General features: G+C 37.0%; 2 protein-coding genes across 2 annotated transcripts in view; both read right to left on the reverse strand.

Moving 5' to 3' along the window:
* TAAR5 (trace amine associated receptor 5) overlaps positions 1-4,854 on the reverse strand; it is a 28,116-nt gene extending 23,262 nt beyond the window's left edge. The window contains exon 1 of the mRNA XM_054492135.2: positions 4,807-4,854. The gene's annotated coding sequence lies outside the window, so the exon portion shown is untranslated. The remainder of the gene's footprint in view (positions 1-4,806) is intronic.
* Positions 4,855-5,277: 423 nt separating this feature from the next.
* Positions 5,278-12,372, reverse strand: LOC129038739 (trace amine-associated receptor 2). The gene is given in 3 exon segments (XM_054492136.2): positions 5,278-5,447; positions 5,450-6,269; positions 12,313-12,372. Coding segments are annotated over 3 exon segments (1,050 nt in total).
* Positions 12,373-13,840: the final 1,468 nt, after the last annotated feature.

The following is a 13,840-nucleotide window of genomic DNA, read 5'->3' on the forward strand; positions in this document are numbered from 1 at the left end:
GTATTCATTTTTGAGGTCTCCTGTGTCATGTAAAATTTATATTAAATAAATGTGTGTGCTTTTCTCTTGTTAAAAATTATATTGAGGATATGTTTCTCTCCATTATAGATAGTCCTCCACTCATTGCCTCTCTTTGTTCTTTGGTTTTCACCAAGGAAAGGTTGTGAACATCTAGCCTGGGCCCCATTTGAGCGCATTAGTGATAGCACTTAAGAAATAATTGTTGAATTTATATCTGTGTTAAAAAATATATGAACTCACCTCCATGAGACAAGTAACTTGTCTATCCATCACCACTGGATTCTCAGTATCTAAGTTAAGGCTTCTAGTATACACTAGAGATATATGTTTGAATGAATAAACATATAAATAATTGTAAATCATTACCATTTTAAAAATACCTGCATTGTTTCAATGAAAGAAATTAATTCAATGTGCTTAAGACGTCCCTATAAATGAATGGACTCATTTCAGGAGCACACTTCATGAACATTTGTTCTGGTATTGAATTGTTGATGGTATTCTTATAAAATAACTCCTCCCAAAGTAGCATTTAGACAGGAGGAGCTGAGAGATTTTGCGTAGACATAATTTACTGATCTGGTAGCATGAGAAAACCAGAGATTCTGAGTCTGGACGGAGATAGACAGTGTTAGTAGAAGAAAACAAAAGTGGAAGTATTTCAGCTAAATGCAGTTGGGAGGTGCTGCTGCTAGTGGCATGACACCCCTCAGTGTCCCATTGAGGTGTGAAGGTGAGGTTGTCTTGGCTCTTTTCAGTCCCATATGTAATGTTTGCACCTTATCTACCACTTAGAGGAGTTGGGGATTTTCTTCCAGTTAAAACTCACATACTCTCAAAGATAAAAGGAAATATTCCGTTGCAGAATGCAGACTTGCAGTTAAATTCATACAGTATTTAAGTCCATGAATGCATATGCAGTTAATGTTTATGATTACACAGGAGACTCTGCCACACCCCAATTGCCCCTATGACCTTATTGATCACAGCCACGACATTTAAGCAACCTCACATAGGTCTTACATATAAGTAACTGTTCCATGTTTTAAGTATTGGGAGGATTCTGTAAGATATTTCAACATGCGATCAAATCTTTCACTATGTGCAACTTCCTATATACGTAAGGGAAAATTCATATACTTTCAGAACTGGAGAAGGCCATAAATGAAATATTTACAAACATGTATTATGTGATGCAGTTTCTGGCCTCATCATTACCTTAACATTCCACAGTGGGGCATCTGTCTAGTAAGAACACAATGAGGCTCACAATAACCAGCTTTAAAAACTAACAATGTTCTTTTGGGAAACTGTATTCTAATTTCCAAATAACTGATTTGCAAATAAACTTTTACTGTTTCATAACATGTTTATACATTCAAAGTTGACATGCAGATCTTTGCGGTCATTAACATTGTTCCTGCCTTCCTCCCTGCTTTTCCTCATAGAAATTATGCTAGCTCCTTTAATTTTTTTAGACTTTTATGCCATCTATTATGTTGAATCACACAGCCTCTATGGAATTCTCATTTTTTAAAGTTACAAATATTCAAATATTAATAATTACAAATAATTTCCCACTGGGACCTTTTCCTTTTCCTCAAGTTTTAGTTTTAAGCACTGACTAAGGTTGGCATATCTCCAGCCACATACATTTGGAAAAAGTCAGATTTGTAATGCAATATATCACGGAGTTAATGCTTGTTGAAGAGAATCTTTGATTGTCTGGACACATTCATTTTAGTAGGAGGCAGAGATGACTTAACAGCAACACCAAGTTAGGAATCTAATTTTCACAGCCTTCCAGGATGAATACCATATAACCTGTAGTAGACTACAATCGTGGTTCCGACCATAAAGGCAAGCATTTGTACATGTGCTCTACATGGCACCAAATAAAAGTGTCACTACTGCCATAAAATATGTTCTCCTCTTCTAGGACCTACCTATTTGGGCAAAGAACTTACAATTGCCATTGTCACCTATGTATGTATGTACAAGCATATAAATAAGTGTAAATTATAATTTCCTTTCATTTTTCTTTGTTGGAAAAACAGATAAGAAAGATCAGCAAAGCAAGATATGAGCTATTAGTGTTCCACTTCTTCAATATATTAACTCAAATTACATGTACAAAGAAGCAGATTTTTAAAGGTTTCTCATTTGAACACAAATTTGGATAATGTCATAAATAATTCTCCCTTAAATTCTGACAGCCCTAGGGCTCTTGGAATTTAAGATTGAAATCTAAAATTATTGATATATAATGCCAAAGAGGAAAGTGCATTTCAGCATTGTTGAAATACCTAACTACATTTACTGAATCATGTGTTGCATAGTTCTTGTACTTTGCAAAAGTATTTTATATGCCACTATATAAAAATTTACCAACCTTGTCAAATGAATTTTGACGGAAAATTTAAGACCTTTCTTTCACCAGAAAATTATAATCATTATTTTTTAGTTAAAAACTATCTTCTCAATTGCAACCCATTTCAACAATTTCTGATTCTTTATAAAATACAACTATCACTATTCAATTATTTTGAAGAAGAGAATAAATCAGCAATAATTTAAAAAGAATAGAACATTTCCAATTTTTTTTTATTGACCCAGTACCTTCCCTTTCCTGAAAAGTTAGTTGAATCAATGACCGTCTTCTTGTGGCTTTGCAGGTGTGACATCAGGAAATTCCAGAAAGTTTAGTGTAGAGGATTAAGGTGTCTGATTCATATATAAGTTTGCTTCTGCTCTCAGGAGAATTGGAGTAGAGAACTCAGATCCAGGAGCTTCCAGATAGGCACTAACTGTGGAGTCCCAGTGGGATTGCTCTTTTAACTTTCTTAAGGGATATTGAAATACCCTGGGTTTTTTGTTTGTTTGTTTGTTTTGTTTTGGTTTTGGTTTTCTTTGAGACAGAGTCTCACTCTGTCACCAGGCTGGAGTATGGTGGTGCGATCTCAGCTCACTGCAACCTCCGCCTCTTGGGTTCAAGTGATTCTCCTGCCTCAGCCCCCCAAGTAGCTGGGACTACAGGCACACGCCACCATGCCCAGTTAATTTTTGTATTTTTAGTAGAGACAGGGTTTCACTATGTTGGCCAGGATGGTCTCCATCTCTTGACCTCATGATCCGCCTACCTGGGCCTCCGAAAGTGCTGGGATTACAGGCATCCCTGTGTGTTTTTAATGACCCAGTTTGTTTTATTTTTTTTTCCAAATGAAAGGCAATTTTATATCTGATTTCGTGGTCATTTCAGAAAGATTAAGTACAGAAGTTTCCATATATTGAAAATACACAGGTGTGTGGGCTCAATTAAATGCTGGCTAATATCCAAGGGAGGAATAATTGTCTGAATCATAAAATGTTTCTGTTTACACTTTGATTCCTGAATGTAACAAGAAAGTATTGGAATGTGAGAGAGTTTTTATTTTTACTTAAGTGATTTGTACAAATTTGAATTTCGAAAATCTTTATTTTTAAAAAAAAGCCAGTTAAAATGTCACAAATCTGAAAAAAATAAAAAAGTTCAGTAAACAAAGAACACAGAATAAGAAGTGAAGAGAGCTGGGCTCTAGTCCTGTACTTATAACTCTTTGTATAATCCAGGGTAAACTACTAAATCCCCCAGGCTCAGTTTTCACATCTGTAACTTACTATAAAATTCTCGGTGTTGAGGAACATGATTTTACTAATCCTGGGAAATGAAGACAGAGTGAATGGTAGAAGGAAGCCAGTATACAGGACGCTGGGTCGCTCTGTCATCCTCACTAGAACACAGCAGGGTGATTACGTTTTGAAACATAAAAGGACATTGAAAAGATACTGACAGATTTGCTTTCATAACTGCACCTGGATATAACTACTCTCTTCTTGAAAACTCACAATTTTCATTGCTATAATGTAAATGAAGAAATTAAACAAAGAATATTTTGGTGAAACACAGTTCACTACCATATGTAAACACACACACACACACACACACGAGATATAACTGAAAATAAAACTTCATGAGGCTATACTTAGCCTCAGTGCAAGTGATATATTTTGATATTATCTATTTTCTTCTATTCTAATTTGCTTTTCATTAAAAATGTTGCTCACAGCCAGTGGTATGCTGGAACCACCCATGATTATTTTCAAGAAAAGTTTGTTAACTTTTCAGGACATTACACTTATAGGTCAAAATCACTCATAAGGAAAGATTTTTTAAATGTATATACCATGGAAATCATCAAACTCTACAAATTAGAACTGATTTTTTTTACAGCCCAGTGTTGAACTTAAACCAACACATCACTAGTCACAGCCCATCAGTTATTAATGAGTCTCAACCTAAAGTTACTAATTTTCTTCTTTATTTCTGCCTCTCATTCCTCTGTTATTAAAAAATATGTGTATAAATATCAAGCAAAAAAGAATGATGGATTCAAAACAAAACTTTAGTAGATATTTCACATTTATTAAAACACCAGAACACCAAATACAAATGTGGATGAGCAATACAAAATGTGGATGAGCCTACGGAGGAAAGGAAGACACTGAACAGAGTTCTACTGCATGGAACATGGGAACTAACTAGCTGCTGTGATTAGGATGGCTCCTGAATGAAAACCTGCCTGGAGTCTGTCGCCCCGGTTACTCAGTTTGCCATTTCTTCTTTTAGTTAAGAAACGTTTGTTCTCACAACAGCGGAATCTAGTAAAGGCTTAACTCTCAGCTAACACATAACTGACTCCTGGAAGAATATGAGTTTTCGAAATTGTTATTTCCATATTTACTTACCTATCATTTTTAGTTGCTGATGCTTCAAAGTACATCTGGTAAGATACTGAGGAGCAAAAATGAAATGGGAATATCACACAAATTGTCTGTGGTGGGGAGGGGGACAAGCAGTTCCCAAGCTCAGCCTATGTTTTGACTCCTTTCGAACAGTATAAAAGCTTCTGTGTGTCCTCTTTGTTCCATCTCTGGCTTTTCTTTTTCCATCTCTGGCTTTTCCCCATGTTCTCTTTACTTTTCTAATTTTCCTTCTTTTCTCTCTACCAGGAAGTAGTGGGTGTGTAAAGAATTCTGAAAACTATTGGAGGGATTCTTGGCTCAAAGAGAAGCTTCCTTTTTTTATTCTCATCTTAGAAACCAACAGCTTTCTATGGTAGCTAAAATAATACACACGTGCACAAAAACACACATTTTAAACAACTTCATTTTTCTAAATTCTAGTTTTTTGCTTCAATTTATTCATGCAGAATAAGTCTACTCACTTTCTTTTTGCATATACAAATTAGTATTATGGATACGTGAGCTGAAAATTTTACCTAGTAAAATGTACTTCAGTGCTCTGTGAAACCAGGGATAGAAGAAACCATATATTAACGGATTACATGTGGAGTTAAAATAGCCAAACCATGTCAAGGCATCAAAACTACAGGAGTAGAGAAGTTCAAAAAGGGATCCAATAAAATTGTGAAGAAATAAGGAAACCAACATAATAAGAAAACTCCCATCACTATTCCTAAAGTTTTGGCAGCTTTTTTGTCTTTCTTCACTTGATTATTTTGATTTTCTCGCAAGTGATTGATGGCATGAGCATGTTTTCTGGATACTGCAAAAATTTTGCCATAAATCCCCACCATCATAGACCCAGGAGTGAACAAACCTGCCATAAACAAGGTGGTCCCCCATAGCTTGTTGAACATCACTGGGCAGGAACTGGAACAAGCAACCAAGATGTCATAGCCCTCTATTCCATCTGCATAGGCCTCTGAGAAGACCACCCCAAAGGCAAATGCTCCAGGGACCGACCAGCATAGAAGTAGCAATCTTTTAATGACCGGAATAGTTATTTTGGTGGAATAACGTAATGGGTAACAGATAGCATAAAATCTATCAATGGCCACTGAGCAAAGATGAAAAATGGATGTTATGCTAAGCATCAGATCAAAACTATAATGAATCTTGCAAAATGTAAACCCAAAATACCAGCAGTTCTCCACCGATCTGATCATACTATATGGCATGATGGTGAATCCAAGGAGGAAATCAGTGATGGCCATGGAGAGGATGAGGAAGTTGGTTGGTGTGTGAAGCTGCTTGAAGTAGGAAATGGAAATTATCATGGCAAGATTGCCAAATATTGTGATGAATATGGCTCCTGCCATAAATGAATACATAGCCACTTGGACACCCAGAGATCTTTCATTTTCTGGGCAAGATCTATTTCCATATTCAGAGCAATTGAATGTTTCCTTCAAAAAACAAGAACAGATAGAATTTTGTCAGAATATAAAATTCTATGTTTTATATATGCTTTCATAGAAAAACTCAAGAAAGGCAGAGAAGAATCAAGGAAGATAATTTATGCTGCAATATTACTCATGATCTTTCCCATTTACTTATTTTAATCTTTATTTGTAATTTTGTAGAATTGTAACCTAATTGGCTTAAAAGATCATTATTGGCCAGGTGCGGTGGCTCACGCCTGTAATCCCAGCACTTTAGGAGGTCGAGGCAGGGGGAGCTCCGAAGGTCAAGAGTTTGAGACCAGCCTGGCCAACATGGTGAAACCCCATCTCTACTGAAAATACAAAAATTAGCCAGGCGTGGTGGCATGTGCCTGTAATCCCAGCTACTCGGGAGGCTGAGGCAGCAGAATCGCTGGAACCCAGGAGGCGGAGGTTGCAGTGAGCCGAGATCGTGCCACTGCACTCCAGTTTGGGAGACAGAGAGATTCCATCTCAAAAAAAAAAAAATCATTATTTACTCCATACTTTCCTCTATACTACCAACATTTAGGAAGCTCTTACTTTACGTCAGGCTTTGAAATTTAAAAGAAGAAAAAACAAATTATTGAGCTGTCTCTTACATGTGTAGGAAGAATAGATATCTATTAGACAATACATGTACTTCTTCCACCAGGAGTCAGAAATATATAATCAGATTTGATTTGATTGTGATCTATTACCTGTGGGATCAGGAGGTTATTATTTGAAAACAATTTCATTCTTGTGTTCTATTATTTTCACTGTGCTGTGTTTTGTTTTATTCATACCAATGTTGTTTTAAGGGGGAAGAATCATCTAATGACCTCTAATTATCTGGTAGAGTCAATCTATAAGGCAAATCATGAAGTCTTAACAAGCATCGCATCAGCCAAAGCAGCTAAGTCAGAGGTGGGCAGAGACCAAATCTGGACTACCCTCAATTATTTGTGAAGCGCAAGTGTAACTCAGAGCCCTATGCAACGACAGCTTGACAAGTTGCCATGCATAGGCCACACACAAGGCTATGAGCAGAGGGCTAGAGAGCTTTTAGAAAGCAAGCCATCTCCACTACAAGAAAATTAAGCCCATGCCCTCCTTGTGTTGGCCCAGAATGCTCATTTTACATATTTAAATCTGCATGTTATTCTTTCCATATATATTTGAAATGTAACATGTTCATAAGTTACAATGATTTTCTTTTTAAAAAGTACATTAGGAAAAAAGAGCTGTCCATATGCAAAGCATAACTCTTAATATTGAGGAAATGCCTTTGGCCTTCAGTGACCTCACACATATCAGACCTTACCAGTCACCAAGAGATAAACCAATAAATTACCAGCCTCTATTATATAAGAGTGTATCACAAAGAGAGTAAGACATTTTTCTTGAATGTCCACAATATGAAAGATACAAGGAAAGGAAGAAGAAAGCATGAAGGTCAACCCTGCAGCAGAGATTCTACAATGCAGCTGAAGAGACAAAGCACATCAACACTTAAAACCTACATGATTCTGCACCTCAGATGAAAGCAACAGCAGCGATTACCTGACCAAAAGAGATCCAGGCAAAATGTACAATCCAAGACCAAAAATGAACAAGATCTTTTCAGGCTGGGCTACACAGGAATGTTCCAGCAAGGATATGACTTTTATCTGGGTCTCAATGGGTGCATAGGATTTGAACAGAAGAGAAAAAGCCTGTTCTACACAGAAGGTAGGATGAAGAAAAGACACAAGGCTGTATGTGTTCCGAGACCTTCTAAAAGGAATTCTCAGGGACCCCTAAAACACTGCAGAGAAAATACGCGGTGGAAGGGAGAATAGAGGGAGAGAAGAAAGTGTTTCTAGTTTCATTGTTGTTCCTCAAGCCAGTGTTCTTAGACAGCATTAGTCAAAAGAGATTTCCCACTTTGTTCTTAAATTTGGGTAATGATTTTTTTAAATTAAAGTAATTAAGTTAGTTACAAGAGAGTGAGTACAGATTTGAAATTAAAAGCTTCCTCCAACTGATGCCAAGTGGCGACTCCAAGGCAGTTTTCTCCTCGTTATTCTTCCTCCTCGGGGGCCTCGTCCCCACTTGCAGAGAAGTAATGGCCTGGTGTATGACGGGAAGTATTTGAGCAATAGAACTAAAGATCTTTATATCTGCCACCTGGGTGATTGCATACCACAAAATAGAAACACTACCAAACTGCATTTGAGGTCTCTGCCGACACCCTAAATGCTGTTTACAGAAACAGCTGACTTATTCATGAAAGAGTTTCATCAGAACAGTTTTATCCAGGTCTGTCTAAAATGTGTACATGCAATTCTTAAACTACATTCATTTTTAACAGCTGAAATGGGGGTTTCTAACCAAATACTACATGCTCTCACTTATAAGTGGAAGCTAAACGATGAGAACTTATGAACACAAAGAAGGAAACGACAGACACTGGGGTCTACTTGGGGCCAGAGTGGGGAGGAGGGCGGGAGGAGGGAGAAGAGCAGAAAAGATAACTATTGGGTACTGGGCTCAATACAGGAGTGATGAAATAATCTGTACAACAAACCCTCGTGACACGAGTTTGCGTATGTAACAAACCTTCACATGTACCCCCTGAACCTAAAATAAAAGTTAAAAAATATAAAAATAAAAATTAAAAACAGACACATTAAAAAGTAGGGGTTTCTAATATGCGCATATAGCATTTTACTCTTGCTAACATTGTCACAGAAAAAAAAAGACAGAAAGAAAAAAAAGAGAGGTGAGAGATTTTCCTCCTTCTTGGTACTAAGGCTTTTAGCTACTTGTCGTCATTTCTTCTTAGCCACCTACTGACCAGTTAGGCATCACCACAGAAGAAAATACTGAGAGAAAATGCAGTATTATCAAAAAGAAAAAAGTATTTCTGACCATCTTCAGTATGCTCATTAAAAAGCATAGGAAATCCAAAGCAAATTTTGTTGGTTTATTTTTAAATCACTTTACTTAGAAAGTAAAGGTAAAAAAAACAACAACAAATAATGTCCTTTTAAAACACATACAACATTCTTGTGCTAAAGGCAATTTCACAACAACAGTACTTTTTTTTTCTTTTTCTTTTACTTTAAGTGCTGGGATACATGTACAGAATGTGCAGGTTTATTACATAGGTATACATGTGCCATGGTGGTTTGCTGCACCTATCAACCCATCATCTAGGTTTTAAGACCTGCATGCATTAGGTACTTGTCCTAATGCTTTCCCTCTGCTTGCCTCCCACCCCCTGACAGGCCCCGGTGTGTGACGTTCCCCTCCCTGTTCTCATTGTTCAGCTCCCACTTGTGAGTGAGAACATGTGGTGTTTGATTTTCTGTTCCAACAACAGTACATTTTAAGATTTAATTGCCTGCAAACTTCTTTGTGTTCCTGGCTTAATCACTTTGATATTATTAATCATCTTGCCATCCCACTTTTGTTAAAATCATGCTGAATCCTTCTAATTCTAAAATCATAGGCTGCAGAGCTTGACTAATTTTCCTTTTAACTGTCAGAAACTTTAATTAGATCATTAGCTCTAGCACTAATGTTCTTTGAAACACAGAATATGATGTCTACATTCACACTCGAATTCCTCATACACATGCCACAAAGTATGGAGGGGTGTATCAGATGATTATTTGACGAATTCATAAAATAATAATTTTAATTCCATTTAAATATCACATTCCCCATAATTTATTTGACATAGTTCTTTCATGTGACATCTATCATCAGTTTGAACCTTTCAAAAACCATATCTTTCATATTTGTTGTCTAAGGAAAGCTAAATGTAAAAGCAGTATTTTAAAGGCTATAGTTTTCAAGGGTCATTTTTTCTATTTTTTAAACTTGTTAACATAAGCATCTATAGACACATGGATTGCCACAGAGTTAAATGGAATGTCAGATCTTTTCGCCATTACTGTTATGTTTCTAAAAGAAGCTCAGACACAAAAAAATAAAGATTTGTAACATAATGAATTGTTTGCCCATTCCACTTATGAATAAATAAACTTTATTTTACTAAATTGTTAAAATAAAAGTGTTTTCTGTATTCCCTGAGAAAGTGATCAATCTACAGAATCACGACCACAATGATAAAGAATTTTCTATTTTCTAATTTTTTATTATTTATTATTTTTTCTTTTTTAAGGGGTAGGGAGGAGGAAGCAGAATTTTCTGATTTTTCTTATGTGATGTATTTTCTTTTTGCCTAGTCTTTATATTTGATTAATGCTTCATTGGTAAATAAATATTCCTCTGCTTTAGTAACCACTTTTTTTTTTTTTTTTTTTTTTTTTTTGAGACTGAGTCTCCCTCTCTAGCCCAGGCTGGAGTGCAATGGCACAATCTCGGTTCACTGCAACCTCCATTTCCCAGGTTCACGTGATTCTCCTGCCTCAGCCTCCTGAGTAGCTGGGACTACAGGCACGTGCCACCACGCCTGGCTAATGTTTGCATTTTTAGTAGAGACGGGGTTTCACCATGTTAGCCAGGATGGTCTCCATCTCCTGTCCTCGTGATCCACCCACCTCAGCCTCCCAAAGTTCTGGAATTACAGGCGTGAGCCACCACACCCCGCCTAGTAACCACTTTTAAGACTTAATGGATTTCACTATGTCTTTCTGCCAGCTAATCATTATTTCTCATTTCCTTGAATTATTTTGCCCTTACCCAAGCTGTTGATTTCTTTTGATTGTTCAATTTCTATCAAATACTTAAAGTTAATGAATCTTAACATATTAAATGGATGGTATAATATATAATATGAATAGGCTTAGCATAATGCCTGATATATAGCACACTATCAAAAGCTACTTTCTTTCCCTCCCTCCTTTCTTCCTTTTTTCCTTCCTTCACTGTTGTAAATAATTACCACGTTCAAGGACACATTTGACCAGAAAAGATTTCTCCTAAGAAAGAGAGGAAATGGGATTGTAAGGAAAAAGGCCAGGTAACTGTCAATACTTAAGACAGTTATAAATACTTAATAGTTAAGACAGTGATAGATCATTTGCTCCGTCACTTATAAGGAAGTAACCTTTTCCAGGATTCTAAATATTCTTCCCAGGAAACTTGTTACACTGCCAGAAGGCAGCATGTTATTTCGTTCACATGTTAAAATGACTGCCTTTTATTACAAATTCATATTAAGTCCTGCACCTTCCACAATCTTCCACATGCCTACACATTCTCTCTGCACAGGACCAAAATTCAAAAAGGAAGACCCAATGCACCAGCAATCGACAGCATTATCAGGATGGCAATTTACTTCTTAAGGAAACTTCAAGGAAGAGAAGACACAGATCTTTGTTTCATAATCCCTCATCTTCCACATACCCGTCGCACTGCAGAAGATTCCATTGTTAACTCCTTACTGAAGGAAGTTTTTTCTTTGTTTCTTCTCTAACTACTGTTAATGTTTATGTGGAACCAGAAGACCTAAACTATGTGAGTTGTGCTGATTTACAACTTAACAATTCGTCTTAAGGGGATTAAATCTGAAAGTGAAAAAAAAAAAAAAAAAAGAAAACAAAATCCTTGTCATTCAAAAGTTTAACAGCTTAATGGGCTTAAACCACTCCTCCATCCTCCCAGGAGTCTCCGCTTACCTAAGATTTTATCACCTACAGCATTTAAGGCTCTAAGTCTGCTATTACACAAAGGCTGTGAAAACAAATCTGAGCCCTTGAGTTATGGGGGGTCCTAAGGAGCCTGATCTCAACCACACATGGATGGGATCTCTGGTTCAAGCAGAAAAATGGACATGTGTCCTCCATCATTTCAGAAAGATCTGACAGTCACAGTCCATGTTTTGTCTCACATGCTAGTCACTGAGGCTTTACTCATTGCTTTCCTCATTTTTTTCTTTGTATAAATGTGATTAAAAGAACACATCTCATCAATCCTTTTAGATCTGGAGGAATTGAGCATAATTATTATCTTTGTAAATAATTCACATGGTTGTGCCAAAATCTTCTCAGATGCTACTGGTTTAAACCTAGTCATATGTTTAAGGGCCTACCTTTTTTGTCTGTGTTCTTTTGAAATGTGAAAGTTCATGTTGCTCTGATGGGACAGCCATGGGAGGCAAGATACCCCAGATGTAGATGAAATATAACCCTGGTCATTAGAAGAAACCGGGGTCCTGCTTGAATAAAAATTACAGTGCTCTGTGTGATCTCCGTTGGCTCTGCCTAGCGCCACTGCGTGCGCGTGCAGATTGTGCCATCATAAAGGGAGCCGAGCTTTGAAGAAGTCACGCTTAATGCTCTGATGTGATCTCTTGAAATTCTTAATAACTTTCTAACAAGGGGCTCTACATTTTCATTTTGTACTGGACCTTGTGAAAATACATAGCTAGTCCTGGCTGAACCTCCCTTAGTAGTTCTTTTTTTTCTTTTTTAGAGACAAAGTCTTGTTCTTACACCCAAGCTGCAATGCACAGGCATGATCACAGCTCACTACAGCCTTGAACTTCTGAGCTCAAGCGATCCTCCATCCTCAGCTTCCCAAGTAGCTGGGACTATAGGTGCATGCCCCACCACACCTGGCTAGTAGCTCTTCTTGAAGAAGTGAAAGAGGAACAGCAACAAAAAAATCTCTTTTCATCTCAAAGCATATTCATAGTTATATTATGAATGACATGAGATAAAATAATGATTTATATTATGAATGAGGTAAGATGAGATCATGTATATGAAAGTATTTTAAAAGAAATCTTTATACCTATTAGCCAAAAGGGTAGAAATAGCAAAACACATTGCTACTCAAAAGTTGCCAGCAACTTCTATTTCTTCTGGGAGAGACCAAAAGTCATTTTGGACAAACTTTCTGGTTTCTGTAAAGAATTACTTAAGTGTTCTCTTTTAATTATGTAGATGGGAGACGAGTAGCAGGGGAAGGTTAGAATTTAATGTGTATTTTTAACACGCAAAGGAACTTATGTGGAGCAAAGGGAATGAGACTTGTCAAGCCCAGGAGTTCAAAACCAGCCTGGGCAACACAGTGAGACCTCATCTCTACAAAAAATTTTTAAAAATTAGCTCAGGACAGACCGTGACGGATGGCACGAGGAGAACCAAGGATGAAAAGTTAAAATCAAGGCCTGGAAACAAACAATATACAGCTGAGTCTAAGAAAAGTCTTCAGAACCAGTGTCTCCAATCCTGAACACAAGATTTAAGAATAACAGCTCTGTAGTGATGCAAATGTAATGAGTAACAGCTCATTCCTCTTGGTTTTTTCTAAGCCCTTAGAAACCACAGCTTCCCCCCATAACCTGGTGTCTCCACGTCATGGCAGTCGGAATGGCATCATCAGACAGGGTGACCACCTATTTTCAACAGTGACACCTGCTAGCAGTCTGGGAAAACAGTCTTTGGATTCAGTCCCCAGAGAATATAACCAAAGACAAGACCCTAAGGGAAATGGGAAAAATGCAAATTAATTTGAATATTACAAAGAGATATGATCTTATTTTGTACCTTAAGCTAAAGAAAAGGGGTATATCACGAACATAAGTTCACATGTTTTAATGAAACTCAGGTACA

The sequence above is a fragment of the Pongo pygmaeus genome, chromosome 5 (genome assembly GCF_028885625.2).
Source record: "Pongo pygmaeus isolate AG05252 chromosome 5, NHGRI_mPonPyg2-v2.0_pri, whole genome shotgun sequence".
Lineage (NCBI taxonomy): Eukaryota > Metazoa > Chordata > Mammalia > Primates > Hominidae > Pongo > Pongo pygmaeus.